Genomic DNA, 27,905 nt, shown 5'->3' on the forward strand with positions numbered 1-27,905 from the left:
CGCAGGGCCTCTGGGCTGCGGGTGGGGGCCCTGACAGCGGCTCCCTGGGGTGCAGATGGAGATGGAGACCAGGGAGATGACCCCTCTCCCCCCCACCACAGGTAGCCCCATGCAAGCCTGTCGCACCCAGAGCATCAGGCTGGGGCCTGGCTGCGGGCTGGGGAGGGGGCTCCAGGGCAGGAGCCATCAGCCGCCAACTGGGGAAGAGGACGAGGGACCCGGGATCAGGGCCAGGCTGGTGTCCCATGGGAGCCGGGTCCCCGCGCTGCCAGGCTGAGATAAAGGGGTCCCGGCCCCGGCCGCCCCCGCCCCCACGGCCCCCGGGGACTGGCTGTGACAAGTAAGATGGATGGCGCCTGCCTCGCCGCATCCTGGGCACACAAAGGGAGCAGGGACACGGGGGAGAGCCTGGCCAGGCCCGGGCCGGGGCACTGAGGGGCCTGCGGGGTGCTCACAAGTGACTGGGTGAGCGAAGCCACGTGCGTGCAGCGTGCACACGTTGCACAGCTCCACGCTTCCCAGTGTGAGTCAGCTGGAGGCCCTCATGCGTGTGCGAGCTGCACGCGTGCGTGTGCACGGACAGACATGGTAGAGGGCCCCACGTGGGCCGGGTGTCCTCGGGGTTTGGTCCCCGTGCGTCACACCCGTCTCAAGATGGGGTTGTGCATGTGACGGGCGGGGCAGACATGTGTCTTCACAGGCCCGAACACGTCCCACGCGTGCTCCCGCCGGGCAGGGTGCACACGCCTGGATGCTTGCCCCGTGTCTCCCTCTGGCCCCACCGGACCATCATCCAGCTGCTCCGACCATTGCTGGCGCTCGAGTCCAGGGGCTTTCGGGTGCAGCGTGCAGGGTTGCAGCCCCTGCGCCGGGTGCTGCACGATCGCGGACAGGCCCTGCCTCTGGAGGCAGGAGGGGTGGAGGAAGGGCTTCTTCTGCCCATTTTACAGATGGGAAGCCAGGGGCCTGGAGCACTACCACCACCCCCTGCTCTCCTGAACCCCAGGCCAGGCCTTTGACCCCTTCAGGACCCTCCGGTGCTGCACTGGCTGCACCCAGAGCCAGGGGAGGGGAGGCACGAAGTGGGGCCTGGCCATGCTGCGATCGTGCCCCCCCAGGCAGAGCCACCCCAGACCAGCTCCGGCCCGTGCTCCATCACCTCCCGATTGTCCCCACCTCCTGCCACGCGCCCCCGTCTCCGGGCACGGGGGGCAGAAGCGCAGCCTGGGAGGAAGGGGAGCGAGATGGCCCCGGTGCCGCGGGGCGGGGGAGGGGTGGGGGGCTCAGACGGGCGTCGGGGGAATCAGCCAAATTAGCATTTTTATTAGCGAGGCGCCGAGCCCAATCAGGGATGGTTCCAGCAGGCTGCACCGCCGAGACGGCCTCATCTGGGCCAGGCCCGCCTCATTACGAATGCTTAACGAGTCAGGGAGAGCCGGGCCCCGGGCTGGGGGGGCTGGCAGCAGGGAGCCCCCCTCCGGCCTGCCTGGCCTGGCCCCTCCATGCCTGCGTGGGCACGGCTCTCTGGGCACCCCGGTCCACTTCCACCCCCTGCCCCGGGCACAGCCCCCGTGCTCCTGCCTGCCCGTCCCGGAGACCCCGTGCCCATGCCCGTGCAGGCACCCCTGGCACAGGTGCCCGTGGGCCTGAGAGGGGCTGGGAGCTGATGTCCTGCGGGCAGCCGGGCACCCCCGTCCAGCTGCAGGGTGCAGGGCTCTGGCTTGCGTGGCAAGGCCTTGGCGGTGCCCGGTGGTGCAGCTCCCCTGCTACAAGACAGGAGGGTTTAAGCCTCTCCCAAAGGTGCTGGCACCAGCCCCGCAGGGTCCTGGCTGGAGGGTCTTGCCCCTGCGCTCAGCCCGGAAACGCCAGGACAAGGCTGGCAGGCCTGTGTCGGGTCCGGCTGCGGTCCTCATCCTAGCAGTGACGCCGACCTGGCCGTGCTCCCGGGGCCAGCGGGTGTGAGCATGGGCGTGCGGGGACAGGGGAGCAGCGGGGCGAGAGGAGGTCTACTCTGGGCTCCGGGGAGCTGCGGGCACGGACGGGCCGAGGAGCTGCCGGACACGGGGCTTGCAGGGCCGAGGAACAGGTCCCCCAGGTCCCCAACCTGCCAGCCTGGCCGGCCCCGATCCCGCCAGGGGTGATTGATCGCCGTCCGCATGGAGCAGATGCGTTGCTGCCCACGCCATCAACGCTCGGGGCCGGGGAGGCGGCGCCCACATGCGGCCCCCGCCGCTAATTAGCCCCCAGCCACTGCCTCCCCCCCACCCCCCCACCGGGGCTCGCGGCCTCCACAGCTGGGGCTGGGTTGGGCTGGGGGAGGGGAGCGATGGGGCTGGGAGCTGCCCCCCCCACCTATGGCACAGAAGCTGGGAGTCCCTGGCCGAGGCTCCTGCGCTCTCCTCGGGCCGGGGACCGGGGCAGCCAGGCCAGCGGTGCAAGGTGCCAGGGAGCCAGTGGCCTGGTGGTGTCCGGTGGTCCCGCGCTGCAGGGTGCACGAGACCCCACAGGGGAGCCCCAGGCTGGCCCGCAGCCCCCTGTCCCCGACCATCCTGAGCCCGGGGGGGGGGGGGGGGGGGCACAGACCCCGCGGCTGCAGCCAGATCCAGACCCTGGTGGGGTCCGGGCAGCTCCGGCTCTGGGAGAGGCTGGGCAGGGCCAAGCTGGTGTCCCCGGGACGAGGCGGGAGTGCAGGGGCTCAGGCTGCCGCAGAGGCCCCGGCTCCATCCTGCTCAGGGAAGGGCAGGAAAGAGCCCCCAGGGGCTGCTGGGGCAGGCAGAGCCGCCCGGCTCCTGTTGCTCCGTGGCCCGAGGGAGCAGGGTGGTGGCAGTGCTGGACCCCGTGGCGTGAGGTCAAGCGGGCGCCAGCCCCATCGCCCTGCGCTGCAGGGCCCAGCACCGGCACTGGCTCGAGCTGCCCCGGGCCCCGGTGCATGGGTGCCGGCGGGCAGGGGCGGCGGTTGGCTGGCAGTGGCGGGGCCGGCCGGCAGCTGGCAGCGGGGCGGCTGGCGCGGGGCACAGATGCGGCTTGGCAGGCCGGGCTGACAGGCTGCGAGCGGCCTGAATGGAACACATGGAGCACGCGGCCGCGAGCTGACAGGCAATTAATTGCAGTCCCTGCAGGTGCCGCGTGCCCGCCTCGCGCCCCCGCCCTGGCGCCGTGTGCCCGGCCCGGCTGGCTCCGGGATGCGGGGCCGCGCAGGCCTGCCCTGCACCCCGAGCCTCGCACCTCTCCGGCCCCGGGGCTCGCTGGGAGCGTCCTGTCTTCTCCATGCCCCCCTCCCCAAGGCAGGAGGAGCAGGTCCGGGCCCTGAAGGGTTAACCCCTCGCTTCGGGGATCCCTGGTGCCCCTCACTCCCGACCCGCAGCCCCCGCAGCCCTGCCGGTGCCTCTCTCTCCGACCTGAACCCTGCACAACGCCCCTCATCTCAGCGCCGGTCCTCGGGGCTGGGCTGACTCCAGGGGACCAGGACAGTCCCCATTCCATCACGGGCAGCCCGGCCGCCCCAGGGCCCCGCGCCCAGGCCCCCCCGGCCCCCCACCCCTGGCCAGGAGCTGCTGCTGGATCTCGGTGCCACCCAGCCGCTCCCCGCACCCCGCCAGCCCCAGCAGGTGCCGGGGGGTGGGGGGGCCTTTCAATAGCCGCTGATTTGCTTGGAGAGGCTCATTGTGAGGCCGCCGCCTGCCCCACCTGCTCCCCGCACAAGCCCCTCATTAGCTCGAGTGCCGCCACGAGAGGCCCCTTTGTTGGCGTGGGTTGGGGGGGCCGGGCCGGATGCCGGAGCTGCCGGCGCGGGCTGGGGCAGGGAGGGGGCACGAGCTGGCCTAGCCGGGTTGGACCCCGTCCCGGACCCCCCCGAGTCCCCCTGGGAGCTGGAGACGAGAGGGCCTGGCCCTGGGGGGCAGCTCCCGGCTGCCAGGGGGACTGGCGCTGCGGCTGGGCGGGGGGCTCGGGCACCGGAGCCCCTATCAGCCGGGCCAGCCGGGCCTGCGGGGCCCTGATAAGGCACTTGCCGCCTGCCTAAGCCTGATTAGCTGGGCGGGAGGCGAGGGGCCAGGGGGGGCCGTGCGGTGGCAACGACAGGGCCCCGCGCCTGCGCCGGGCTGATAGCAGCCAGAGCTCCCCGGGGAGCCCCCAGTCATGGCCCCCATACTGCCGGCGGCTGGCGGGGAGTCTCCCGAGAGGCTGAGTCCCGGCTGCCGGAGCTGGGGGGGGTCCAGGCCTCGAGACAGCCCGACCTGGGGCGGCAGGCCTGGGTCAGGGGTCACTGGGGTCGGGGGTCGTGGAGCGGGGGAAGCCGGTGCCTGGCACGCAGGGGTTAAGGCAGGGGCAGGCACGTGCCAGGCAGGCGGGTGGGTCCAGGTGCCAGTAATTAGCTGCTTCTGCTAATTGGCCCCTCAGAAGTCTTCTGCGTTGGGTCAGCTGGTGGGGCCGCGGCTCCGGCGCCACTAATGAGCAGCCGCCGGGCCGGCGCGGGGGAGAGCGTGTGCATGCAGGCACATGCAATGCACATGCACAGTCGCACGTGACCCACACACGCATGTGCCAGCACCTGCACCATGTACCGCAGGTGCACAGGCCATGCCTAGTACACGCGGGCATACGTGACCTGCACGCACATGGATGTCCAGGCAGGTGCACACTCCACACATGCAGGTACACATAGGTATGGCCCACACACATGTGCATGCTTGCACACACACGTGCAAACAGGTGCACGAGCCATACAGGTGTGCACATGTGCACATGTATGCATGCAGTCAGATACACATGTACACGCAGGCACATTGGTGGATGTGCCACAAACATGCATGTGCACAGGCACACATGACATGGGCCACAAGTGCACACAACACACCTGCATGTGCACGCAGGTACCCACATGATGCATGCATGCACACACAAGCATGCATAACTCCCACGTGCAGGCAGGCCCACACAGCACATGTATGTACACACATGTGCGCACACATGGGCACACACACCACCTCCTCCCAGCTGTGAGCTGTGAACACGGAGGCCCTGTGCCACCACGATGCAGCCACCTCTGGGGTGGGACAGGTGCACTCTGACCCCTGACTCCCCTGGGGCCTGCACACTCTGTGCCCATTCCCTACACCCCACATGTGTGCTCCTTTGTCCCCTGCATGGACATGGCAGCTTGCACACTGCCCCTTACACACTGCCCCTTGCAGATTCACATGCTGGCCTGTGCATGCTTGTACACCAAACCTCACACGCTCTCTCACTGCCTCTTGCACATATGCATCTGGACTCTCACATGCTTACACACTGACCCTGGCATGCTTGCACCCTGACTCTCACATGTGTGCACAGACCCACACACACCTACAAGCTGATCCTTGCACGCTTGCCTGCTGACCCCACTCTGACCGCACATGCCTGGACCCTGACCCTCACATACTAACCTTGCATGCTTGTACCCTGACCCTCACATGCTCGCACACCAACCTCACACACCCACACGCTGACCCTCACATGCCAACCTTGAACACCTGCACACTGACCCTCACATGTCAACCTTGCATGCCTGCACCCTGACCCTTGCACGCCTGCACCTTGACCCTCACACACTTGCACCACCAGTTGGGCCAGCTCAGGCCAGCTGGGCAGGGGGGCATCGCGCGGCTCTGCACCCATGGGCTGAGGGGGCCCCTGCTCTCTCTAACGAGGCCTGGTGCTAATGAGGTGCCTGCAGGGATCGTGGCCAGGTGGCAGCGGCGGGCAGCGCTGGCGGGCGGCGCTGGCCCCCTCCTCCCCCCACGCTGGCAGGGGTGGCAGCTGCTCGCGCTGCTCGTTAGCAGCTCCCCTGCACCTGGCTGCCAGCTCCCATCTCCATCACCCCGCCCGCCCCCCAACCCGTGGGCATCGGGCTGCCCGGACTCCTGGACCTGGGACCAGAGGAGAGTCTGAAGCACGGGCCTGAGAATCCCTCCCCGGCTCTGGAGGGGAGTGGGGTCCAGTGGTTAGAGCTTGGGGGTGGAGAGGGGGCACTCGGACACCTGGCTTCTCTCCTTGGCTCCTTGGTGGCACAGGACAGAACCTGGCTGGTCCGAGCATTGAAGGGAGGCTGCAGCCAGAGTGGGACCCTGCCGTGTACGTGCACACTTGCACACACACGTGTCCACACGCCTGCCCACAAGGCTGGGCCTGTGGCAGGGCAGGGCCCTTCCCTGCTGAAAGCTTTCTCGCGGGAGGGCAGGCATGCATATGCATGCATCTACCCATGTGTGTGCATGTCACTGCGGCTGTGTGCTGCTTCCAGCCATGCTGCACCAACCCTGCCAGCCCAGCTCGCTCCCATGGCTCTGGCACTGTGCGCACATATCCTGACACGTCTGTGTGTGTGACCACAGCTGCAGTGGTGCCAGTGCTGTGTGCAGAGTCCTGCCCACGCGTGTGCCAGTGCAGGTCTGCAGTGGGGGTCTGTGCAGCTCATCACTGGATCCCCTGGAAAGTGCGTGTGTGTTCTTGTACACATGTGCGCATGTACACCACCATACATGTATATGCATGGTCAAACCTCTCCCCAGCCTGAGCACCCAGGCACCCAGTTACACCTGAGCAGAAGATCAAACCGCCCCTCTGCCATGCGTGTGCAGATGAGCACACCTGGCTTTGCGCGTTACCTATGTGCAACCGCGTGTAGGTATCTCAGCCCTCGTGGTCCTTGTAACAGGAGGGGAGGGGGCTTGGCTGGGTGTTGAGGGTCTGAGTGCACTGGTGCAGAGCCGTGGCAGGTGGGGCATGCGTGTGCTGGCGTGACAGCCCATAGCGGGCAGCATGCACGACGTGGGATGGTATGTGCATGTTGTTGAAGACATGCTGGTTGGTGAAGGTGTGCTGGGGAATGTGCTGTTAGTGTGCACACACACGTGTGCATGTGTGTGTGTGTGCTGTTGGTGCATGTGCTGGGGTGTGTCCTGTGCCCAGGACTCAGGGCATGTGCATGTGCATGTGTGTGTACATATGGGCATGTGTGGGTTGATCCTATTGATGCATGTCCCAATGTACGTGATTGTGCATCCACATCAGGACTGGGCATGGGAGGGTGCTGAGGCATGTTGGCGCACACACATCTCCATGACTGCACACATGCACTTGCGTGTGTGTGGGTGTGTGTGTGTGTAGCCACCTGTTCCCCGCCATGTATCTGTGCGCACCTGTATGACGTGTGCTCACACACTAATACGGGCACATGCAGGACCCTCCACGCATGCGTGCATGTGCAGTGGCACTGCCGGGAGTGCCCCTGTGCATGTGTGCACACGCGTGGGCATGCACCTTGCTGTGGGAGTGCACGGATGTGCATGCATGGGCGTATCTCAGTGCATACGTGTGCATGCACCATGGCACATGTGCAAGGACTAGTTTGCTCACGAATCCCCCCAGCTCCCAAAGGGAAGGGGCTGCGTGTCTGAACCCATACCCCCCACCCCAGCCTGGGCTGAACTGGGCCAGACTGGGACGGGTTGGGGGGGGGGTGCCGGGGCTGAGCGCTAGGACCCTGCTCCACTCTCCCTGCCATCTGGGCAGCTCCTTGCCCCCCTGAGCCGGGGGCTTTGTGCCCCCCCCGGCCGCCGTCAGCCGCACAAATGAAGCGGTAAATAAAGAAACAGATCGCGGGTCCTGGGGGAGCCGCGATGGAGTCCGGCCCATTGTGCACTCCATCAAAGCAGCCGCGGGGCCCCCCCGAAACCCAGGAGCCGGGGGATTGGCGCCACGCGCGCCTGGCTGGGCCGAGATAAGAGCCCCCTGCTGCTAGCGGTGGGCGCGGAGGGGGTCCCGGGCCGCCCCCACACCAGCAGGGTGGTGCTGGGTGCCTGGGCCAGCTGCGGGCGAGGGGCTGTGCCTGTGGGCTGGTGGCACCGAGAGTCCCGGCCAAGCTGCCCGGCTGGAACCGGGCAGCCGGGGAGACCCGACATGGTTGGTCTTTGCCGTGGGCAAGACGGGGGGGTTGGGGGGGGGGGGTGCCATGGCTGCATGTGTCCCACCGCAGGCTGCAGGCCCGAGCTGGGGGGGATTGGGGCTGCACGGCAGGCTGGGGCCCCTTCTGGCATGTGGGCTGGGGGGGGCAGGGTCACTGTGCCAGGTTGGGCTGGGCTGGCCTGGGCTATGCTGGGCCAGATTGGCTGAATTGGGTTGGACCAGGCCGGACTGGACTGTGCTGGGCTGGACTGGACTGAACTGAGCCAGACTGGGCTAAAATATGCTGGGCTGGACTGAGTCGGACTGGACTGGGCTAAACTGGTTGGACTGTGCTGGGCTGGACTGGACTAAACTGGGCAAGAGTGGGCCATGCTGGGCTGGACTGGCCTAGTCTGGGTTATGCTGGGCCAGACTGGGCTGAACTGGATTGGACCAGGCTGGATTGGACTGTGCTGGGCTGGACTGGGCTATGCTGGGTTGGACCAGGCTGGATTGGATTATGCTGGGCTGGACTGGACTGGACTGGGCCAGACTGGGCTGAGCATTTGGAGGGCGCCTGGCTCCCCCTAGTGGGGGCCAGCGGTGCAGCAGGGCAGCTGGACCTGCCCCGGGGCTGGCTCCAGCACCAGGCAGCCGGGCTCCGCGGGGCAGGCAGCCGCACCCAGGCACAGCCCGGGGCTGCTGGGCCGCAGCTCCCCCCAGCCGGCCCCCCCGCGAGGCAGGTCAGGCCCTGGGAGCCGGCCCAACCTGCCCAGGTTGGGGGTGCCGGAGCAGGGGCACGGAGCCGGAGGGAGCATCGGGGGCTGCGCTTTACTGAGCTCACACAGGCAGGCCCTCGGCCTCGTGCCGGTCAGTCTGGTCCGCGTCCTGGGGACAGGCCTTGTTGTCGTGCAGCAGGGGCGGGGGCCAGTGCCGCACCACGTGCCGGCCCGATGCCTCTTGGCAGTCAAAGTAGTTGAGGTACAGCTTGTGCGCCAGCCTGCGGCCCAGGGCTTGCATCTGCTGCTGGGGGGCACGGGGAGGGCAGCCTGAGCCCGGCGTGAGGGGCTCCCAGAGAGGTCCCTGAACGGGGCTTGGCCCCACGGCTCGGCCCCACGCCCAGGGCAGGGTGCAGCAAAGCCCTGGGATCCTGCGTGCACTGCCAGGGGGCCCAGCGCTCCCCCACTGCCACCCACCACCCCAGCTCAAAGGGCATCGACACAAGCAGCGTGGGGGGCCTGCATTCAGGTCGCTCCCCCCCCCCACGTGGCACCAGCCCCCCCAGCCGGGGCCCACCTCGTAGTCGGTCGAGAGCCGGGCCAGCACCAGCTCCTCCAGGCGGTAGCCGCTGACCACGAGGCTGTAGAAGCTCTTGCCGTAGGCTGCGGGCGGTGAGGCACGGTGAGCTGGCGGCAAGAGGCCGGGGGCAACGGGGGGGTCGGTGTGCGGGGGTCCGTACCGTCCTGCTGCGCCGTGAGCCGCACGTAGATCTGGTGCAGGGGGCCCTGATGCCACAGCCGCTCGCGGATGTAGAGGCGGTAGAAGCCGCGGCGGTGGTTGATCACCAGGCGCCGCTTGGACGCGGAGCACAGCACCAGCCACAGCCCGGTCAGGATCCCGAAGGCGAAGAAGCCGGCATAGTCCTGGTCGCCCTGTGGCGGGGGCAGGCGAGCTGGGGGCAGCCCCGTAGCCCCCAACATGGGGCAGGGTCCTGCTTGGGCAGCTGCGACCCCATCGGGGTGGGGGGGTCCCTACCTTCTCCGTCTGGAAGTAGAGGCCGCAGCCCACGGCGGAGAGCAGGAGGAGCAGGGCCCCCTTCCACAGCGTGTCCCGATAGTACTCCACCACAAAGACTGCGGGGCGGGGGGCTCAGGCGCTGCCGGGCACAGCCCCCAGTCCCGTGTGCCAGGGCAGCCCTGGGCAAGCCACGGACCCAGCCCAGCAGCCCCTGCCCGGGGCACACGCGTGGGCAAGGTGGGATGTGCCACCTGGGGAGGTGCGTGGGAGAGGCCAAGGGGGCATGTTCTAGAGCAGGGCGGGCTGAGCGGGTTCTAGAGCAAGCTGGAGCGGCCCGGAGCAGGACAGGGGCTCCCCCCACGTGCTGGGGCAGGAGCGTGCCCTCCCCACCCCATGGGTGCTGGGGGCCTCCCCAGCTGCCCCCCCGGGACCGGCGTCCACCCCCTGGGGGCTGCAGATGCCCCTGCCCGGCCTCACCTTTGGGCTGCTGCACCTCGAAGGGGAAGTGCACGTTGTCCTGCAGGCACTGCACCAGCTTCTGCTCCGAGCGGAAGGGGTTGAAGCCCCAGAGGATGAAGGGGCCTCTCAGCATGGCGGGGGCTGCAGGGTGGGGAGGGGGGCAGGGCAGCCAACTTGAGCCCCAGGGAGGTGGCCGCAGGGGCAATGGGGCAGCTGTACCCCCCCCGGCTCCAGCCCCGAGCCCATCTCTCCGGTGGCTCGTACCCGAAGGAGCGACGGACCGCAAGGGGGCTGCTGCCATGGCAACTGGCTCTGGCAGGTTCTAGAGCAGAGGCCAGCTCTAGAACCCCGATAGGAGCTGGCGCCAAGCACCCAGCTTGGCTGCTCGAGGGCACAAGGGACCCTCGGGCTCTGCGCGCCAGGGACAGAAGCACCAGGCTCCTGGCTGGAACAGCCCTTTATTGTGCCACGTTGGGCAGTAGAAACGCTATAAAAGACACAAGGAGGCATGTACAAAAAGTGGGGGCGGGAGGAAGACGAGGAGGGCACGGCCCCAACCCCATCGGCTCTAGCAGCCACGACTCCAGTGGCTGGGGCTGGTTGTGGGTCACCGCCCCGTGTCCTGGGCAGGCTCCAGCTCGTCGGAGTGGGTCAGGAGCCCCTGCAGGCACTGGCGGATGGCAGCCGGCCCCCGGTACGCCCTCTTTGTGCCACGGGGCAAGTGGCGGCAGGACGACAGGTTGAGGTAGCTCAGGCCGGGGCAGCTGAGGATGAGGGCGCTGCGGCGGAGCAGAGAGGCAGTTATTGGAGGAGGGGGCTCAGGCTGGTGTAACCCCCCCACCTATGGAGGGCTGGGGAGGCAGGTGCTGTGCAGACCCTCAGGTGAGAGTTGACCCAGTTGCTGAGGCCAGTGAGGCTGGCCAAAGGCTCTGGCTTGGCCCTAGAGTGGGCAACAGGGCTGTCCAGCCTGCAAGAGACACGGGTGCCTGGCCTGGCACCCGCAGGACAGCTCTGGCACCAGCCCGGGGGACCCGGTGAGTAGGCAGGGGCTTGAGGAGCAGAGCTGGGCCACGGCCCCTGCAGCACTGCTGCCCGGCTGTGCCCGCACTCACCTGACGGTGCTCAGGGTGACCTTGGTGCCAGTGAGGTTGAGGGCACGTAGTGGGGCTGGGCCGCGGGCAAAGGCAGCCAGGGCCTGCTCGAGGTCGCGCTCGCTGAAGCTCTGCCCAGCCAGGTCCAGCTCCTGCAGGCTGTGCTGCCACTTCCAGGTGAGCAGGGGGCTGCCCGTGGTGGGCAGCGGCAGGGCGCTCGGGCTGCAGTACAGCCCCAGGTGCAGCTGCTCCAGGTCTGTGGGGTGCAAGGTCAGGGGGCTCAGGCAGGGGGCAATGGGGCTCAGTGCCTGGCTGGGGCTTTGTAGGGCTCCATGGTGGCTCCCAGGCCACCCTGTAGCCCCCAGGCATCCCATGTAAGAGGACCTCAATGCTGCCATGGACTGGGTCACACCCCAGGTCTGTCCTGCCTCGTCCCGTGTCCCATGGGCAGGGAGCGGAGCTGCAGGGAGAGTGGCCAGAGCTAAGTAGGGTTTTCCCCTGTTTCTCTCCCTGCAGCCTCCAGCACTGGGGTCCAGACAGGGTGATGCAGAGGCCGTGCCCCTCGCTCCCTGCCCCAGAGCCACCGATCGATGCCCCTTTCCTCCACATGTGTCCGAGCCCTGGTGAATCCAATTCAGCTCTCAGCTCCCACCACCTCTGGGGCCACGAGTCCCCCCTTTAATGCCATGTTGGGGGGAAAAGACCTCCCTGGTGTTTGTGTTAAACTGCTGCCTGCTCGGTCTGCATGTGACCCTTGTTCCGCCTGGTGACAGACAGTCAGTAATAAATCCCAGGGACTTTCTCTTCCCCATTGCGTGTGTTGTGGACCCTTCTCCTGCCCCCTCCAGCACCTCTTCTGCAGACTGCCCAGGCCTGGCCTCGTTAGTCTCCCCCTAAGGAAGCCCCTCTGTGCCGCTCAATGTCCTTGTGCGCTTCCTTGCAACTTCCCTGCCTCGGGCTGCCTGGTCCTTCCCCTCCCAGCCTTGTCTCTGCCAGCCACGTGTGCCCCACGCCAGCCCCCAGCCAGGGGGACAGCTGGCCCCTGCAGCAGCTGCTGGGCAGGAGAGCTGCTGGAGCTCCACAGCCTCTCCACCTCCGTGTTGCCCTGCTTGTTCCCCATCTCTGCGTCTGCACCTGGCTGCAGCGCTGCACACACAAGGGCCTTGCCCCATGCTCCACTGGGGGTACTCAGACGGGAAGTCTGGGAGGCAACTCCAAGGCAGCTGGAAATGCAGCTGCATCTGGGGTGATGCATTGTGCACAGGAGCCCGAGCAGCATGGGGCTCTTGGGGCCTATGCGGTGCCCACCCCGGGCCTAGACGGCCACATGCAACTCACCAGGGCAGGGCAGCTCCTGCAGCCCCTTGGGCGTCACGCGGAAGCAGCCGCGCAGGTCGAGCATGCGGAGGCGGGCAGAGGCCCACAGAAGCTGGCGCAGGACGCCGTCGGTGACGAAGGACAGCACCGTGGTGGCCAGGCACAGCTCCTCCAGCTGGGGGAAGCCCAGGGTGGCGGGGGCTGCGCGGGGGCTTGGCTTCGGGGACCAGATCACATTGAGGAGACGCAGCACCTGGATCGGACACAGGCCAAGGGGAGCCGGGAGCAGGCAGACGCTTCTGAGGCAGAGCTGCCCGTGCCCAGAGGCAGCAGGGCTGGTCCCAAGTGTGGGCAGGGGTCAGGGGGTCCGGGCAGGACAGGGGAAGGCCGGTACCTGCAGCTCCGGGCTGGCTGCCTGCAGTTGCTCCACGGGAAGCTGGAAGCGCTGGCTGCTCTGCTTGATGTCCCTGTTCACCTCCAAGAGCCGCAGCCCCGGGCAGCTCCCGGCCTGCGGAGGTCACAGCGGGCTGTTCCTGCCTGGCACGTGCAGGGCCCGGGGCACGACCTCCCCCTCCGGCCTCTAAGCTGAGTCTCTGGGGACTGGGATTCTCGGTCTTGCAGCCGCAAGGAAAACCCTCAGCTCGAGCCGGCAGAGCCTGAAACCACCGCCCGGGAGGCCGAGCTGTCCCCAGCGTCACCACGGGGCACGGGTTTTGGGTGTGGCAGGGGCAGGACCTTGTTCATCTGCTCCTCCATGCCCACCACTCGCTCCTGCACCGCTGGCCACACAGGCAGCGCAGGACCTCCCACCCCATCCCTGGCCCGCGGTCTCTGCCAGCTTACCGCGAGCGTGGTGAGGATGGCGTTCATGCGGCTGCTGTACGTCAGCCAGAGCCGCTTGAGGCGGGAGCCGGCGACCTCCAGGAAGCTCAGCACGGCCAAGGAGTCCACCTGGGCACAGAGCGAGGGGGGCGTGGAGCCAGGTGAGCCGCTGGCTGCAGCAGAGGGGTCAGGCCAGGCCAGGGGCTCGCACTCCCGGTGCGGGAAGGGGCTGGGTACTACCCCTGGGCGTGGGGGCCGTGTCTCCGAGCGCGCGCCAGGCACCCAATGCCCATGAACGCTCCCTGCGGTGAGGGGGCAGACGTGGGCAGTGCGTCCCCAGCCCTTGCCCTGGCACGCGGCTGGCAGCCGTCACCCCCACCCCGCCTTGCTCCTGGAAGGGCACAAAGGGCCTCCGTCCTGCCCCTACCTGGGAGTGCTGCAAGTCCAGGCTCTCCAGCCGGGGACAGCGCTTGGCCAGCAGGCTCAGGGGCTCGGCCTGCACCCCGCTGCAGTGCGACAGCTTGAGGGAGGTGAGGAGGGGGCAGCACTCCCCCAGGGCCTGGGAAGAGAAGGGGGAGAAGCAACGGTCCCCCCAGGCCTCGGGCGCCGCTTGGGGCCAGGGGTCGGACAGCCCCGGGGCCGCGCCCCGACTCGGTGTCGCCGTCGCGCCGAGCACAGCCCGGGGCGGGGGGTCCTCCTCACCTTCAGGACGAAGGGCACGTGGCTCTTCCAGTGGCAGAGCGCGAAGTCCCGGAGGAGGGAGAACCTGCCAGGAGGGAGCGGGCCGGAGTGAGTCCAGCGCCGCCGGCCCCTGGGGCGGTCAGTCCCCTCTCCGCGCCCGGTGGCCCCTACCTGCTGGCGGTCAGCCACTCCACCGTGCCCAGCACCCTCTTCTCCGTGGCCGGAGGCTGCTTCCTGCCCGGCTCCACCCAGCAGAAGCCGACGGACACCTGCTGCCAGAGCGCGGGGCTGGCGGCCGCCCGGTACCACAGCCGGCACACACGGGCCACCCTGCGGGGCACAGGGGACCCTCGCACTCCAGGCACCCCTTCACGTACCCCCCCCACCCCGAGAGCCACGGCTCTCCGTGGCCCCCGATGCCCGGGGACGGGGAACAGGAGCCGGCCCCGCACCTGCACAGGAAGGGCACGGCCCCCTCGCACGCCACCGACACCCGGAAGACACGCTCCAGGATCTCCAGCGGCACACGCTCGCCCCAGGCGCTCTGCGGGGCGGCGCCGGCAGCGCCCGCCGCGCCCCCCTCGGCCGGGCTCCCGCCTCCATCATCCGCTCTCCTCCGGCCCCGCGCCCGGCGCCTCCTGCCGCCGCCCGCCCTCCGGGGCGCGGCCCCCGCGCCAGCGACGAGCAGCAGCACGTCGTCCTCCGTCGCGTGCAGCCAGTAGTCTGGGGCGGCGCCACGGCGCGCTGCCTTCCTGGGGGGGCCGCGTGCCACGCCGCGCGCTCGCCGCCGCCCCGTGCCCCCCACCGCCGCCATGGCGCCGCCGCTGCGTCTGCGGAGGAGCGCGCCCCCCCGTGAGCCGGGGCCGAGCCGGGCCCCCAACAGCTCCAGGGGCCCGCGCCCCCCCGCTTTCACCCCCACGCGCTGGGGGCATTCTGGGAAGGGCACCGGGAATGGGGCGGGGGTAGGGCACAGGCGGTCTGCTGCAAAGGACTGTGGGAAGGGGCAGGGGACCCTGCTGCAAAGCATTGTGGGAAGGGGCAGGGGTGTCTGGTGCAAAGGACTGTGGGAAGGGGCAGGGGACTCTGCTGCAGGGCATTGTGGGAAGAGGTAAGGGTGCCTGGTGCAAAGGACTGTGGGAAGGGGCAGGGGATTCTGCTGCAAGGCATTGTGGGAAGAGGTAAGAGTGTCTGGTGCAAAGGACTGTGGGAAGGGGCAGGGGACTCTGCTGCAAGGCATTGTGGGAAGAGGTAAGAGTGTCTGGTGCAAAGGACTGTGGGAAGGGGCAGGGGACCCTGCTGCAGGGCATTGTGGGAAGAGGTAAGAGTGCCTGGTGCAAAGGACTGTGGGAAGGGGCAGGGGACCCTGCTGCAGGGCATTGTGGGAAGAGGTAAGAGTGCCTGGTGCAAAGGACTGTGGGAAGGGGCAGGGGACCCTGCTGCAGGGCATTGTGGGAAGGGGCAGAGGTGTCTGGAGGGGCCGGGAGGGAGTGGGGGGGGTAGTGGGAAGGGGCAGGGTTGCCTGATGCAAAGGATTATGGGAAGAGGCAAGGCTGCGTGGTGCAAAGGATTGTGGGAAGGGACAGGGGACTCTGAAGGGCCCTGCCGCGGGGCATTGTGGGAAGGGGCAGCAGTGCCCGGCGCGGGGCAAGGGGAGGGGCGGCGCCAGGCCGGGCCGGGCCGGGGGCGCCGCGCGCGCGGGGGATGCCGGGAAGGGCCGGGCGGACTCACCTGCAGCGGGAGCGGGGCCCGGGGGCGGTGCCATCTTGTCCCGCCCCTTCCGGGGCGGGGCCTGCATCTCCCGCCAGGGGTGAGCTGAGCTGCTGCGGAGCGCGTGGGGGCGGGGCAGGGCGCGGGGTGTGTGGGGGTGGGGGTTCGTGGGGTGTATGGGGGTGGGGGCAGGGGGGCTCTGGAGGGGGCAGGGCGGGTCTGGAGGGTACTGAGGGGGGTCAGGGCGGGGGGGTGCCCTGGCGTGCCCAGGCCTGGCGTGGGGGTAAGGCCGCGGGTGTCGCGTGTCTCACGGAGCCGTGCTCTGGTGCTGCCAGGATGCCCGAGGGAGCGCGGTGCGGCGCGGCAGGAGGGGCCCCTGCCCGGCCCCCGCCCCCCCTGCCCCGAGGAAGGAGCCGGCGCGCAGCAGGGCGCGGAGGCTGCCTGGAGGTGAAGCCTGGCGTGAACAAATGAGGTCTGGCCTTTCCCATGCCCCGAGCCGCGCGGCGCTGGGAGACGCAGATTGGATTAGCGGGGGCTGGCCCCCCCGGGCCCTGGGGCAGGCGGCCGTGGGAAGCCGCGGTCACTGGCGCTGTTGCAGCAGCCGTCGACTCGCCCGGGGGTGCTGCTGAGATCCCTCGACCCCCGCCCCCCCTTCCCGAAATGCCCGTTGCGCAATGTCGATTGCCCAAGGGGCGCGCTTTGGCGCAGGGGAAGAGAAACCCTTCTTCCCTGAATCGGGCAGGGCTGGTGCGAGGCTGGGCACGCTGGTTCCCGCGCCGGAAGGGGACGTGGCGAGGCCTGGAGCGATGCGCGGCGCCGGCTGAGGCCGGGCGGAGACCTGCCGGGGCGGGTTCCTGGAGCCGGCTCCACGGGGGCGGGGGCGGGAGCTGCCCTCCGGCTCCTCGTCGCCACTCCTTCCGTGCGGCAGAGGCTGTCGGCAGCTCCTCGGTCCCTTCTTGCACCTTGCAGCAGGGCTCGGCGGAGCGGCCGGCTTCCCAAGGGAGGCGCCGGCTCAGGCCTGCAGGCATCGCGCGCCCGGCTCCGGAGGTGACCAGCTCGTCGCCTTGCCCTGGTCGCCCGGCTCTGTAAGGTGGAGGGCCCGGCTGGGTGCCGGGGCAGGAGCCTGCGCGGAGCACGCTGCGGCCCGGGCACCGGGGGGTGGGAGGACAACGGGCACGCTCCCAGCGGCCCTGGCAGTGCAGAGGGGTGGCTAAGGCCCGGGCAGGTGAGGCTGCCTGGCCCAGGGGGTCTGTGCCGCGCCGAGCTCGCCTTCCCCGGGAGGCTGCAGCCCAGTCGGGCGAACGGCGCTTGCAGAGCCCTCGTGTCCAGCCTGGCTACGGGGCTCCCTTCGTGACCGGAGGGGCCGGCACAGCCCGGGGTGGCGGAGATGCCTGTTGTGCGGGGGCTGGGGCTGGCTCTGCACGTTCCTTCCCTCCGTGCTGCTGCTCCCTGCCCCGGCTGCTTTATCTCTGCCTTTCAGCCTTTGCTCCTGGCTTTCAGCCTTTGCTCCGATGCCTGCTGCAACGCGGGCTCGTGGCTTCTCTGCTTCCTTCAGCTCGCGGCGGTGGGCCGAGGTGCTGGTGCCATTCCCACCACCCCCATCCCCTTCCCCACGGCTTGGGGCCACCAGTAAGGGGGGTGCACGGAGCCTGTTGGGTGGAATTGCCCCATCACCCAGGGAGGGGGTGCTGCAGGGTGCTTTCCCCTGCCCCGTGCCTGCTCTGAGCGGCACCTGTTGCCCTGCTCCTGTGGGAGATCTGTCTGGGGCTTAGCAAGCACTGGACACTAACGTGGGGTGAGAGGTGAGTGGCCTCGTGGGGTCTGCTCGGAGCCGCCCCCGGCCGCAGATAACGAGATACTTCCCACTCGCCAGTGTCCCCCAGCCCGACCCACAGCCCTCCCCAGCGTGGGGTTTCTCCTGAGAGGGACTAAAGCCTGACTGGGAGTTGCCCAGAGCCTGCGCTGGTCCCCAGCCAGCCTGCCTAAGCCTCTTCCTGCCCAGGCTTCGTGCAGCGTCTCATGGAGCCTCCCCCCGTGGGGCGCTGACCACCTGAGCCTGGCTTGGGCCCACATCGGCATCATCCCGGCTTGCAGGATAACCCGTTGTCTGTCTCCATCTCTCCCAGCGATGGCTGGCTGCAGGGGCCCTGTCACCAACAGCGCCCGGCTCCTCGTGTCTCTCTGCCGGCTGTAGCCCGGGCTGTGGGGAGCAACTCTGTCGTAGACGCACAAGATTATCAGGTACCAGACGTGCACCTTGTTCTCTCCTCTGCCCTCTGCTTGAGCAAGGGGCCTTGTAGGGGTAACTTCACAGCGCTGTAACATTTTCCCTCCCTTGATTGTGGATGAATCTAGGTCCAAACTGGTCGAGCTTGGTTTCGAGCGACCAGAGGCTCAGCTGGAGGGTGCCCTGGGCTTGGCATGAAAGATCCCTTGCTCTAAAGCAGGCAGAGGGCAGAGAGCCCCTCCAGGGCTCGGAGGAAACGGGCTGCACGGGCCAGGTGGGAAGTCTGCCCTGGCCGGTATCTGCCCCCTCCAGCCTGCTCCCAGGATCTTGTCACTCTTCACCCCCATACACAACCGTGGAGGGCTGCCAGGGCCCACGATGGTCCCCTCATGCCAGGTCGTGGGGGCCTCAGCTGGCCGTGCTGCAGCACACGCTCCAGCAGCCGCACTGACTCGCGCCCCACTCCTCTCTGCAGCGTCCGTGCCGACAGGATGGCTGCTTGTGAGCCACGCCAGGCTGCGCTCACCCACGTGCTGGTGGCCCTCTTCGGCATGGGCTCCTGGGTCGCCGTGAACTCCCTCTGGGTGGAGCTGCCCGTGGTGGTGAAGTCACTTCCAGAAGGTGAGGAGCTGAGGAAGCTCAGGGGTGGCAGGGTTTCTCCAGGGCACAGCGGCATGGGGCACGTGTTTGGCATCTCGGTGCTGTGCTGCAACTGCCACCGGGGCCTCCCGTGCTGCTGTTCCTGCCTGAGCTGCTCTCCTTGCTCCCAGCTGCTGCATGCCCCTCAGAGCTGGGGGAAGGAGGAAGGAAGGGCTTCCCAGGGTGACTGAACAGAAGGGGAGGGGAAGACACCATCTCCCTCTCAAGGAGCACAGCCAGGGGAAGAACAAGGCCTCGCCACGCACTGGGTCAGCTCTGGCCTTGGGATGGGGGCCCGGCTGGGACCTCGTGGAGCTGTGACAGCTCTGACCCCAGAGCAGCGAGTCTCAGCAGGGGCTGGGGCTGCCAGCGCCAGTCGTGCACCCAGCTCCGCGGAGGGCCCCCAGCTGCAGCGAACCCCGGCTGGCGCAGGACAAAGGCAGGAAGGGGCAGTCCCTTCCACCCACCGCGGGGGGCAGAGGAAGCAGATGTGAGGCAGCAGCAAAGGCAGTCCGGCCTCGGGTGGGGCCCCGGCTGCGAACCGCCCGTAGAGACACCCCCCCTTGCCCCTGCTCTCCTCGTTTGCTCCCTGCCTTGGCCCCCTGGCCCAAGCATGGCTGGTTGGAGGCTCGGGGAAGGCTGCTTCCCCTCCTTGCGTGCAGGGCTGCTGCTCCAGGCAGCGTGGAGGAGCTGGAATGCACCCCGTCCCCCCTCAGACCCGGCTGGGAACAGGAGCTGGCCCGTGAGCTGCGGAGGGCTGCCTGCCTGCTCGTGCTCCGTGGGTCCTGGGGCTCCCGGGGAGTCGTCCAGGCCACGTCTGGCTCCCCGCGGCAGTTGTCCTCTCCCGTCTGCCCCGTGCGGCGCCTGCTGTGGCGGGCACAGGCTGTTCCGAGCGCCGGTGCCCGGAGAGCAGGTCACGTTTCCTTCTGCGTGTGCTTGAGCCTGCATGACTCAGCGCCTGGAGCGGGCCTGCTCCTGGCTGGAATTCCCCCGCGCCCCTCCTCGCCGTGGCCGGCCAACCTGGCCCAGGCACGTGGGGCTCGCGGGGAGAGCTGGGTCCTTCTGCATCTCCCCTCCTTGGGCCAGCTGGGGGTCGCCCCCTTAGCCTGGCCTTCCTCTGGGCAGCCCTGTGCTGTTGGCGGGGGAGACCTAATCCCTCTGCTGCCCTTCAAGGAGGGCAAAGAGCCCAGAGCAAGGGGCCGGGCCAGGCTGTCTGCAGCTGTCGTCTCGGATCACGGCGGGGAGGGGATGCAGAGGCACGCGGCAGGGCCCAGGCCCTGCAGCCAGGAAGCTCGGCCCCCTCCACCCTTGCGATAGGATAGAGGGAGCTGGAGACTGCTCCAAAGCCTGGGAGACCCTCGGTCCTGGCCCCAGGACCCAGCCAGTGCTGTGGGGTTGGGCGACCTGCCATACTGGGAAGGGGGGGGGGGGGGGGGTCCAGGGAGGCTTCTCTCTCTGTGTCTCACCCTCTTTCCCCTCCCCGCAGGCTGGAACCTGCCCGCCTACCTCTCTGTCCTCATCGCCCTGGGCAATGTGGGCCCCCTGGCCTTGGCCCTGGTGCACAAGCTGGCCCCGGGCAGGCTGGAGGAGCGCTGGGTCATCCACGGCGTCCAGGGACTGGGCCTGATCGCTGCCGTCTTCCTGGCCCTGTTCTGGGAGCGCACGGTGCTGGTGGCAGGGCAGCCCCGCAGCCTGCCCTACCTGGTGCTGGCCCTGACCCTGGCCCTGGTGTGCTGCACATCCAATGTCACCTTCCTGCCCTTCATGTACCGGCTGCCGCAGCCCTTCGTGCGCACCTTCTTCATCGGCCAGGGCCTCAGCGCCCTGTTCCCTTGCGTGCTGGCGCTGGGGCAGGGCGTGGGGCAGCTGGAGTGCCGCAACGGCACCGGCCACAACGCCTCGCAGCCGCACTACCTGGAGGAGAGCTTCTCGGCCACCACCTACTTCTGGCTGCTCTTCGCCATGCTGGCTGTCTCGGCCCTCGCCTTCCTGGGGCTGAGGCCGGCCACGCCCAAGAGCCCCTCCAAGGACAGCGTGGGCACAGAGGAGTCCTTCCCACTTCAGGACGGCACCCCTAGCCCCGCCAGCACCCCCGCGGTACCAGCACCCACCACCCTGGCACCCTCCTTTTGGAGCAGGCGCACCATCTACCTGCTGGGACTGCTGGGGCTGTCCAACGCGCTGACCAACGGGGTGCTGCCCTCGGTGCAGAGCTACTCCTGCCTGCCCTACGGCAGCCTGGCCTACCACCTGGCCGTCGTGCTCAGCAACATCGCCAACCCCGTCGCCTGCTTCCTGGCCATGTTCGTGCTGTGCAGGTGAGTGCGGGCAGCTCCCCCGCCCCACCTCCGCAGGGCAGAGGTGTCGGGGCTGGTGCCCCACCGTTAGTGCTCAAAGACCCGTGTCCTGGTTTCACGAGAGCTGGTTCCTGTCCTGCGTGCCGGCCAGCTGGCTGGGTGGAGGGAACCCCTCTTGAACGGCCCCAGCCCCCCATGAGGTCCACGGGCCCATTCAAACTGTACCTTGCACTTGGGCAGGGCATGCTAGGAGCAGACACGGGACAAGTCGAGATCCTGGGCTGCTAACTCAGGGGAAGTGACTGCCCTTGGAGTGTGTGGGCACAGGCTCAGCCCACCCTGGACTCTGTTCCCGACCTCTGGGCCCGGGCGGAGCTCGCCCGCAGCATTGTGACCCCGTCCTCTCTGCCCACAGGTCGGCGGTGGGCTTGGGCATCATCTCCGCGCTGGGAGGTGTGTTCGGAGCCTACCTGATGGTGCTGGCAGCTCTGAGCCCTTGCCCTCCGCTGGTGGGGAGCGCCGCAGGGGTCATCCTCGTGGTGAGTACCGGGGGCTGCCAGCTCTCCTGGTGCCACGTGGCATGTGCTGGGGAGGGGGTGTCTGCCCCTGCCACCTCTCCTGGGTACCACCCGCCTGGCTCTAAATGGCAGGGACTTCTCCTGGGGTAGCAGGGCCGGCCCCTGCTCCTGGCTGTGCTGAGGTTGTCTCCTGCGGCCGGGTTGGGCATCGCGAGCACACTGCCAGCACCCCCGTTTCCAGATGTGGGGCCAGGCCCAGGCACCAACCCCTAGAAGGTGGATCCACGGGAGCTGCTGGCTCTAGTTCTCTGTCCCGAGTCTGCTCTGAGCTGGGCCAAGTCCCCCGTCCCCCTGAGGAAGCCTCGGCTCACAGGCAGGGGCTGATGCAGCCTCTCCCGGCAGGTGCTGTCGTGGATCCTGTTCCTGGGCCTCTTCTCCTACGTGAAGGTGGTGATCGGCAGCCTGCTGCACGAGGTGGGGCACACCGCGCTGCTCTGGTGCGGCGCCGTCATCCAGGCCGGCTCCCTGGTGGGCGCCTTGGCCATGTTCCCCCTCGTCAGCATCTACCACCTCTTCCACAGCGGGCAGGACTGTGTGGACAACTGCGGGGCTTGAGTCCCGCCGGGCCCAGCCCCCCGCCCGCGCGCCCAGCGGACCTCGGGGTGCTGCATCGTCCCCTGCATTGGCCAGTAGTGGATGCTTTAGAGGAAAGCCTGTAGCTTTGCTGGGGGGGCTGGCCCCCTCCTGCCGGGAACACGGGGGCATGTAGGCCAGTAACGTGCAGGGCAGGCCTGGCCGGGGGGAGCAGTGAAGTGGGCTGGCCAGTGTCTGGGCCAGGAGCCAGCTGTGTGGGACCCCCCTCCTCTACTGCCACTACAAGCTAGAGCCCACGTATCCCACTGCCTTGCGCTGGAGCCTGATGCTCCCAACTTGTGTTAGCCCCTGGGGAAAGGGGCCAGTGCAGCCGGAGTCCTTGGGTTTATGCCCCTGTCCTGAGGGAGGGGAAGGGGTAGCAACCCAATTGATACCCCATCCCCGCCGGAGTGCAGAGCCATGCACCCTGGCTGGGCAGGCAGTGAGCCCTGCCAGGGGGGCCTGGATGCCCCTGGCACAGAAGGGGTCTCGGCTCAGGACATGCTATGGTACCAAAGACACCTGCCCCCGGCTGCCTTGCGTGGCCCCTCTCTGCCCCGCTGCCATCTGTAGGCGCGCGGCTGGGCCGGGAATAAAGCCTCATCTCGTGACCGCTGTCGACTCCTTGCAGGCGCCGCTGGACGGGGAAGGAGCTGTCTTGAGGTGGGGAGAGGGCTGAGGCTGGGGGGCAGCCCCTTGGCTACCTCCAGCCGGGCACGTCTCCAAGCAGGGCTGGGGGGAGAGGGCAGGGGCCGGGTCAGCCAGGCCAGGCCCCGTGGGCTGCGTCTGCTCCCGACATCTGTACCCAGGTGGGGCAGGGGGGCAACTCCAGCTGGCATCGCTCTGTCACAGGCAGCCTCTGCCCCCCAAGCTGGAAGGTGGCCCGGCCCCCACCATGCAGGCACACCTCCCTCCTGGGCCCCGTCCAGCCCCCGGGCCCGCAGGCAGCATCACGGCCCGGCTGCATGACTCTCCCAGCACAGACCCGCCTTTGTGCCCCGTGCTGGGGCCCGGCAGCAAGGGGGGTTCACCCGGGAGCAAGACCGATCATCGGGGCCTGACCCCCTGCACGGCATGTGATGGGCGCGGGGCTGCACGGCTCCCCCAGCGCCTGGGGAGCAGCTCCGGTGCCTCTGATGCGCAGCCCCGAGCGCAGCCGGGGGACAGGCTTCCAGGACACGTGCAGCCTCCCCAGGAGGTAGCGGGGCAGCCATGTGCCCAGGCCCAGGGCAGACTGAAGCCACATGGGGTGGGAGCACACGTGTGTCGGGGGCAGAGACAGCAGCCCTGGCGCCTGCCCTGGGGGTGAACTGGCTCTGGGTCTGGGTCTGGGCAGACTCGGGGGCACGTGCAGCCGTGCGCTACCTGGATGCCCCAGGGATGGGTATGCGACCCCCGGCCCGGTCCCCTCCATCCTCGTGGCACTGGCCAAGGGATTTTGTAACCGGCCTCTTGGCACCTGAGAAGGGCTCAAGGGGCAAATGCAGCCTCCTGCCCTGGCTGGGGGCAGTGAGGGCTCAGCCAGGAGCCTGGGGGGGGCCAGGGCAGGGCAGGGCAGCCACCTGTGAGGGGAGGCCTGCTCCGTCCCTGCTGCAGGAGCCCCGTCTACACTAGAGTGTCCCGCAGCTGCCTGGGGCAGGGGTTCTGCTCACAGCCCCTGGTCCCGGAGGGCCTTGTCTGGGGGGTCCTGGGCCGGCAGCAAGGCGACTCTGTCCCCCCAGCAGGGAAGCCCCAGCTCTGGCGGCGCTGGGCTTACTTTGCAGTTAGGCCCCTGGGCTCCATCAGCCGCATCCCCCCCCTCCCAGCGCCACGGCCCCTCTGCCTGTGCCTCCCACGTGGCTGCAGTCCCGTCACGGGTCATCAGTGGAGGCGTGAAGCCTCCGGCCCATGCCAGGGGCTGACAGCTCGGTCATGTGGGGCCCGCCCTGCGCTATGGGTGAACCCCGGCGCCTCCCCGGGCAGCAGGGAGTCTGTGCCAGCCCTGGGCCAGGGCAGGAGGCAGCTGCGAGGTAGGATGGGTGCCTGGTCCCTGGCATGGCTGCCCAGGGCAGAGGGGCTCCTGGCATGTTGGGGGCCATGGGGAGCGGGTGGGATGGGCTCAAGGAGAGCCGGGGGCAGGGGGTGCCTCGAGCTCGGTGCTGTGCAAGGGGGGGCATCCGCCCGCAGAGCCTGGCCTGGCTGAGAAGGGGCTCAGCTGCGGTCTTTGCTCCTATGGGGTCTGCGTGGATGGAGAGCCGGGCCCGGCAGGGGCAGAGCCAGGCCCCAGGGCTGGGACCGGGGACCAGCCCCCTCCACTGGAGCCGGGGGGACAGGACCAGGCAAGGAGCTTGTGAGCCCAGGGGCCCCGATCCTGGACCACCAGGCCTGGGGCACCAGGAGGCTTTGCACTGCAGCCTGGAGGGATTGAGGGGTGCCAGGGCAGGGCAGGGGGCAAGAGCTGGTGCTGGGGCAGGGCAGGATTTTCAGCCATCTGGCTCCTTTGCACCAGTCTGGCTCTGCCCCACTGCTGCTTCCTGCTGGCTGCCTGCGCCTGCATTGTCCTGGGACCTCCCGCCCCCCCGGGCCCTGCTCCCAGCTCCTTATCAGCGCCGCCCGCTGCCTGGGCCTTGATGCAATCCCCTTTGAAGGCGCCGGCTCCCCCCTGCCCCAGGCGGGGCTGGCCCAGAGCCAGGCAGGCTCCCCTCCACGGGGCTTGAGCTGCAGGGCTGATGCGGCCACCTCTGGGGTGCAACACGAGGCCCAGCAGTGCAGGGCTGGGGGGAAGGTGCCTTCACCCTGAGTGTGGAGAGGTACGGGGCCTGGCACTGGGTGGGAACGGGCCGGGGTCGCAGAGCCCCAGGTTGGAGCTGCCCTGCAGCCCGGGGTAGCGGGTGGGGAGGCCGGAGCCGTCGCCTCCGAGCCAGGCCTGGACTTTGCCCTCCCTGCCCCACCCGGAGCAGGAGCCAGGGACCAACATGGCCCCCGGCACGCGTGGTTGCCTGTGCATGTGGGGGTGGGTGGGCGCGTGTATCTGCACGCTCATGTGAGTGTGCCTGTGTGCATGTGTATATGTGATGGCATGTGTGAGCCTGTGCCTGTACATGTGCACTCACGAGTGTGTCCACACACACATGTATGAGTGCACATGCCTACATATATGTATGTGTGCGTATCTGTGTGCACGTGAGCGTTTACATGTGCATGCACATATATGCATGAGTGCATATGTGTACGTTTGTGCCTACGTATGTGCACGCACATGGGAGTGCATGTGTGCATATGTGTGTGCACACAAGTGGACATATGGGGGGGTGTGCGTGTGTCCATCTGTATGCATGACCACATGTGTGAGCATGTGTTTGCACAAGCGTGTGTATGCAATGCATGTGCACACAAGTGTCAGGCCAGGCAGCCACGCTGTGGCAGGGACGTTTCATCCCAGGGCGGCCAGCCCAGGAATCGCCCCTCTGTCTGCTCCCGGCCGCCGTGTGCCAGGCCGGGCCACGCCAGCACTGACCTCCTTCTGCTGCCACAGGCGCGGGCCGTGGGGATGGCGCTGGCCGTGCACCTGCTGTCCTGCCTGCTGGGCACGGGCTCGTGGGTGGCCATCAACGGGCTCTGGGTGGAGCTGCCGCTCATCGTGCCCGAGGCGCCCGAGGGCTGGGACCTGCCGGCGCACCTCACCCTGCTCATCCAGCTGGCCAACGCGGGGCCGTTGGCCGTGGCCTTGCTGCACCGGCTCCGGCCCCAGTGGCTGCATGAGCCGGGTCTCATCGGCGGGCTGGCGGGGCTGGGGGCGCTGGCCTGCCTGCTGCTGGCCTTCCTCTGGAGGGCCAGGGTGGTCGTGGGCGGCTCGCCGCGCAGCCTGGCGCTGCTGGTGCTGCTCTTCTGCCTGGCACTGGTGGACTGCACCTCCTCCGTCACCTTCCTGCCCTACATGCGGCGCTTCCCGGCGCCCTTCCTCACCTCCTACTTCGTGGGCGAGGGGCTCAGCGGGCTGCTGCCCGGGCTGGTGGCGCTGGGGCAGGGCGCCGGGGCCGTGCGCTGCGTCAATGGCACGCAGCCTGAGTACTTGCCGCCGCGCTTCTCCGTCACCCTCTTCTTCCTCTTCCTCGCCGCCATGATGGGGCTGTGCCTGGCCGCCCTCATCGGGCTGCAGCAGCTCCCGGCCGCCCGCCGCGAGCGTGCCAAGGAGCAGAGCCAGGCCCGGGCGCCCGTGGAGGAGAGGCCCATGATGGGGTCCGTGCCCAGTGCCGGGCGCCTGTCGTGGGCACGGGCGGCCGCCGTGTTCGGGCTGCTGGGCTGGGCCAACGCGCTGAGCAACGCCGTGCTGCCGGCCGTGCAGTCCTACTCCTGCCTGCCCTACGGCCGCGCCGCCTACCACCTCGCCGCCACGCTGGCCGCCCTCGCCAACCCACTGGCCTGCTTCGTGGGCATGGCGCTGCCCAGCCGGTGAGCGCGGGCGCCCGGGGAGAGGCCATGTGGCCGCGCTGTCGGGGCAGGGGTGCAGCCGGCTGGGGGGCTCCAGAGTCCTGCCTCCGTGCCCGCTGCCACCCCCCTCTCTCCCACAGGTCCCTGCTGGCGCTGGGGCTGCTGACCGCGGTGGGCTCCGGGTGCGGCTGCTACATCATGGCCATGGCGGTGCTGAGTCCCTGCCCGCCCCTGCTGCACTCTGCGGCCGGCGCCACCTTCATCGTAAGTCGCGGGGCGGGTGCAGGGTTCGAGTCCCGCGTGCCCCATCCCCGGGGGGCCTGACGCTGCTGCCCTGCAGGTGCTGAGCTGGGTGCTGTGCGTGGGCCTGCTGTCCTACGTGAAGCTGATGATCGGGCTGATGCTGCGGGACGAGGGGCACGGCGCGCTGGTGTGGTGCGGGGCCGTGGTGCAGCTGGGCTCCATGCTGGGCGCCCTCACCATGTTCCCCCTGGTCAGCGTCTACCGCCTCTTCCACGCCGGGGACCCCTGCAGCACTCGCTGCCCGGCCTGACCCGCCGCACGGGCTCGGGGCGCCCCGCCTGTGTCCTGAGCCCTGTAGTGCGAAGGAGCCAGGGGGGATTTCCCGGCCTCCCCTGCAGCTGCATCTCGGGGTCCGGGCTGACGGCCTCGGTGGACACGGCCGGGCACTGGTACCGTGCCCGCTGCTGGGGACGTGGCCACCCCGCTCGGCTCCGGCCGCTCCCATCCCGCCAGCTCCATCGCACCGGGCAGGGTCAGGTGGGGGTGACGGGAACCAGGCGTCCTGCACCCCCGCCCGTGGCCCCTGACCCCGCAGAGCTCCCCCCCCCCCCGTGAAAGCCGCCGCTCCCGGCTGAGGCACGAGGTGGCAGCAGTGCCCAGGCGGACGCCAGCCCGCGGGAGCCCCGTGGGTGCTGTCGGGTCCCGGGTCCCACGCGGCCGGGGGGGGGGGGGGCGGCCGCCCCCGCGTCCAGCGCCGCCAGCTGCTGCAGGAGCGGGCAGCCCCGAGGCGCCTCTTCCCGCTCGGCTCGCGTTTTTGGTTGGCAATAAAGTGTCCCCGCGCTGCTCCGTGTCGCCCGCCCGTTTGTCCGCGACCCGCGGGGCCACAGCCAGACCGGGGCGCTGGGGGGGGGCTGGGGGCGCAGGCGCGCTGGGATCGGGCCCCGGGCTCCCCGGGACCGGCTCGCACGTGGCGCCGGGGCAGGGGGCGTGCCCACGCGGCGGCCCCGCCCGCTCTGCCCACTCGCCGCGCGGACCAATGGCGGCGCGCAGCGCGCAGGGACGGGGCGTGGCTTGCCTCCCCCGCTTCCCACCGTGCGCGGGCCAATGGCGGCGCGTGGGCGCGGCGCGGGGCGCGGCGCAGCCAATGGGCGCGCGGGGGCGGGGCGGGGCGCGCAGGCGGCCGGGCCGGGCGGCGGTC

The 27,905-nt window shown here is 69.2% G+C and overlaps 4 protein-coding genes across 13 annotated transcripts; 2 read left to right on the plus strand and 2 right to left on the minus strand.

Moving 5' to 3' along the window:
- Positions 1-8,766: 8,766 nt before the first annotated feature.
- Positions 8,767-10,255, minus strand: TMEM249 (transmembrane protein 249). Its single transcript, XM_019499764.2, has 5 exons — positions 10,141-10,255; positions 9,682-9,779; positions 9,386-9,578; positions 9,223-9,308; positions 8,767-8,949 (listed from the first exon to the last, which is right to left on the minus strand). Exons 1-5 carry the CDS (start codon positions 10,253-10,255, stop codon positions 8,767-8,769), a joined length of 675 nt encoding a protein of 224 aa, XP_019355309.1.
- A 311-nt stretch (positions 10,256-10,566) lies between these two features.
- FBXL6 (F-box and leucine rich repeat protein 6) lies at positions 10,567-15,861 on the minus strand. Its single transcript, XM_059723642.1, has 10 exons — positions 15,762-15,861; positions 14,486-14,863; positions 14,205-14,363; positions 14,055-14,118; positions 13,780-13,911; positions 13,374-13,481; positions 12,925-13,038; positions 12,552-12,783; positions 11,235-11,469; positions 10,567-10,901 (listed from the first exon to the last, which is right to left on the minus strand). Exons 2-10 carry the CDS (start codon positions 14,845-14,847, stop codon positions 10,730-10,732), a joined length of 1,578 nt encoding a protein of 525 aa, XP_059579625.1. The 5' UTR covers positions 14,848-14,863; positions 15,762-15,861; the 3' UTR covers positions 10,567-10,729.
- Positions 15,750-22,665, plus strand: SLC52A2 (solute carrier family 52 member 2). 9 transcript variants are annotated; one of them, XM_059723647.1, is made up of 8 exons: positions 15,750-15,840; positions 16,076-16,212; positions 17,221-17,369; positions 17,867-17,981; positions 18,443-18,588; positions 20,093-20,924; positions 21,319-21,442; positions 21,824-22,665. In XM_059723647.1, the coding sequence occupies exons 5-8, from the start codon at positions 18,459-18,461 to the stop codon at positions 22,034-22,036; spliced, it is 1,299 nt and encodes a 432-aa protein (XP_059579630.1). In that variant the 5' UTR covers positions 15,750-15,840; positions 16,076-16,212; positions 17,221-17,369; positions 17,867-17,981; positions 18,443-18,458; the 3' UTR covers positions 22,037-22,665. The 9 variants fall into 9 exon arrangements, with proteins under 9 accessions (XP_059579630.1, XP_059579632.1, XP_059579629.1 ...); XM_059723649.1 differs by having other exon boundaries at positions 17,241-17,369; XM_059723646.1 differs by lacking the exon at positions 17,221-17,369.
- Positions 22,666-22,735: 70 nt separating this feature from the next.
- LOC109280179 (riboflavin transporter 2) lies at positions 22,736-27,550 on the plus strand. 2 transcript variants are annotated; one of them, XM_019478759.2, is made up of 4 exons: positions 22,736-24,063; positions 25,569-26,485; positions 26,605-26,728; positions 26,805-27,550. In XM_019478759.2, the coding sequence occupies exons 2-4, from the start codon at positions 25,584-25,586 to the stop codon at positions 27,015-27,017; spliced, it is 1,239 nt and encodes a 412-aa protein (XP_019334304.1). In that variant the 5' UTR covers positions 22,736-24,063; positions 25,569-25,583; the 3' UTR covers positions 27,018-27,550. The 2 variants fall into 2 exon arrangements, with proteins under 2 accessions (XP_019334304.1, XP_019334302.1); XM_019478757.2 differs by lacking the exon at positions 22,736-24,063 and having other exon boundaries at positions 24,096-26,485.
- The last annotated feature ends 355 nt before the right edge of the window (positions 27,551-27,905 follow it).

Source organism: Alligator mississippiensis, chromosome 3, assembly GCF_030867095.1.
Source record: "Alligator mississippiensis isolate rAllMis1 chromosome 3, rAllMis1, whole genome shotgun sequence".
Taxonomy (NCBI): domain Eukaryota; kingdom Metazoa; phylum Chordata; order Crocodylia; family Alligatoridae; genus Alligator; species Alligator mississippiensis.

Coding starts and splice junctions, on each gene's coding strand:
- TMEM249 (XM_019499764.2), bottom strand. CDS start 10,255: ATGCTGAGAGGCCCCTTCATCCTCTGGGGCTTCAACCCCTTCCGCTCG. Junction 9,780..10,140: donor CGAGGTGCAGCAGCCCAAAG/GTGAGGCCGGGC, acceptor CCCGCCCCGCAG/TCTTTGTGGTGGAGTACTAT. Junction 9,309..9,385: donor GCTCACGGCGCAGCAGGACG/GTACGGACCCCC, acceptor CACCGCCCGCAG/CCTACGGCAAGAGCTTCTAC.
- SLC52A2 (XM_059723647.1), top strand. CDS start 18,459: ATGGCTGCTTGTGAGCCACGCCAGGCTGCGCTCACCCACGTGCTGGTG. Junction 18,589..20,092: donor GGTGAAGTCACTTCCAGAAG/GTGAGGAGCTGA, acceptor CCCTCCCCGCAG/GCTGGAACCTGCCCGCCTAC. Junction 20,925..21,318: donor GCCATGTTCGTGCTGTGCAG/GTGAGTGCGGGC, acceptor CTCTGCCCACAG/GTCGGCGGTGGGCTTGGGCA.
- FBXL6 (XM_059723642.1), bottom strand. CDS start 14,847: ATGGCGGCGGTGGGGGGCACGGGGCGGCGGCGAGCGCGCGGCGTGGCA. Junction 13,482..13,779: donor TGGACTTGCAGCACTCCCAG/GTAGGGGCAGGA, acceptor CTCTGTGCCCAG/GTGGACTCCTTGGCCGTGCT. Junction 12,784..12,924: donor CAGCCAGCCCGGAGCTGCAG/GTACCGGCCTTC, acceptor TGTCCGATCCAG/GTGCTGCGTCTCCTCAATGT.
- LOC109280179 (XM_019478757.2), top strand. CDS start 25,245: ATGCATGAGTGCATATGTGTACGTTTGTGCCTACGTATGTGCACGCAC. Junction 26,486..26,604: donor GGCATGGCGCTGCCCAGCCG/GTGAGCGCGGGC, acceptor TCTCTCCCACAG/GTCCCTGCTGGCGCTGGGGC. Junction 26,729..26,804: donor CGGCCGGCGCCACCTTCATC/GTAAGTCGCGGG, acceptor GCTGCCCTGCAG/GTGCTGAGCTGGGTGCTGTG.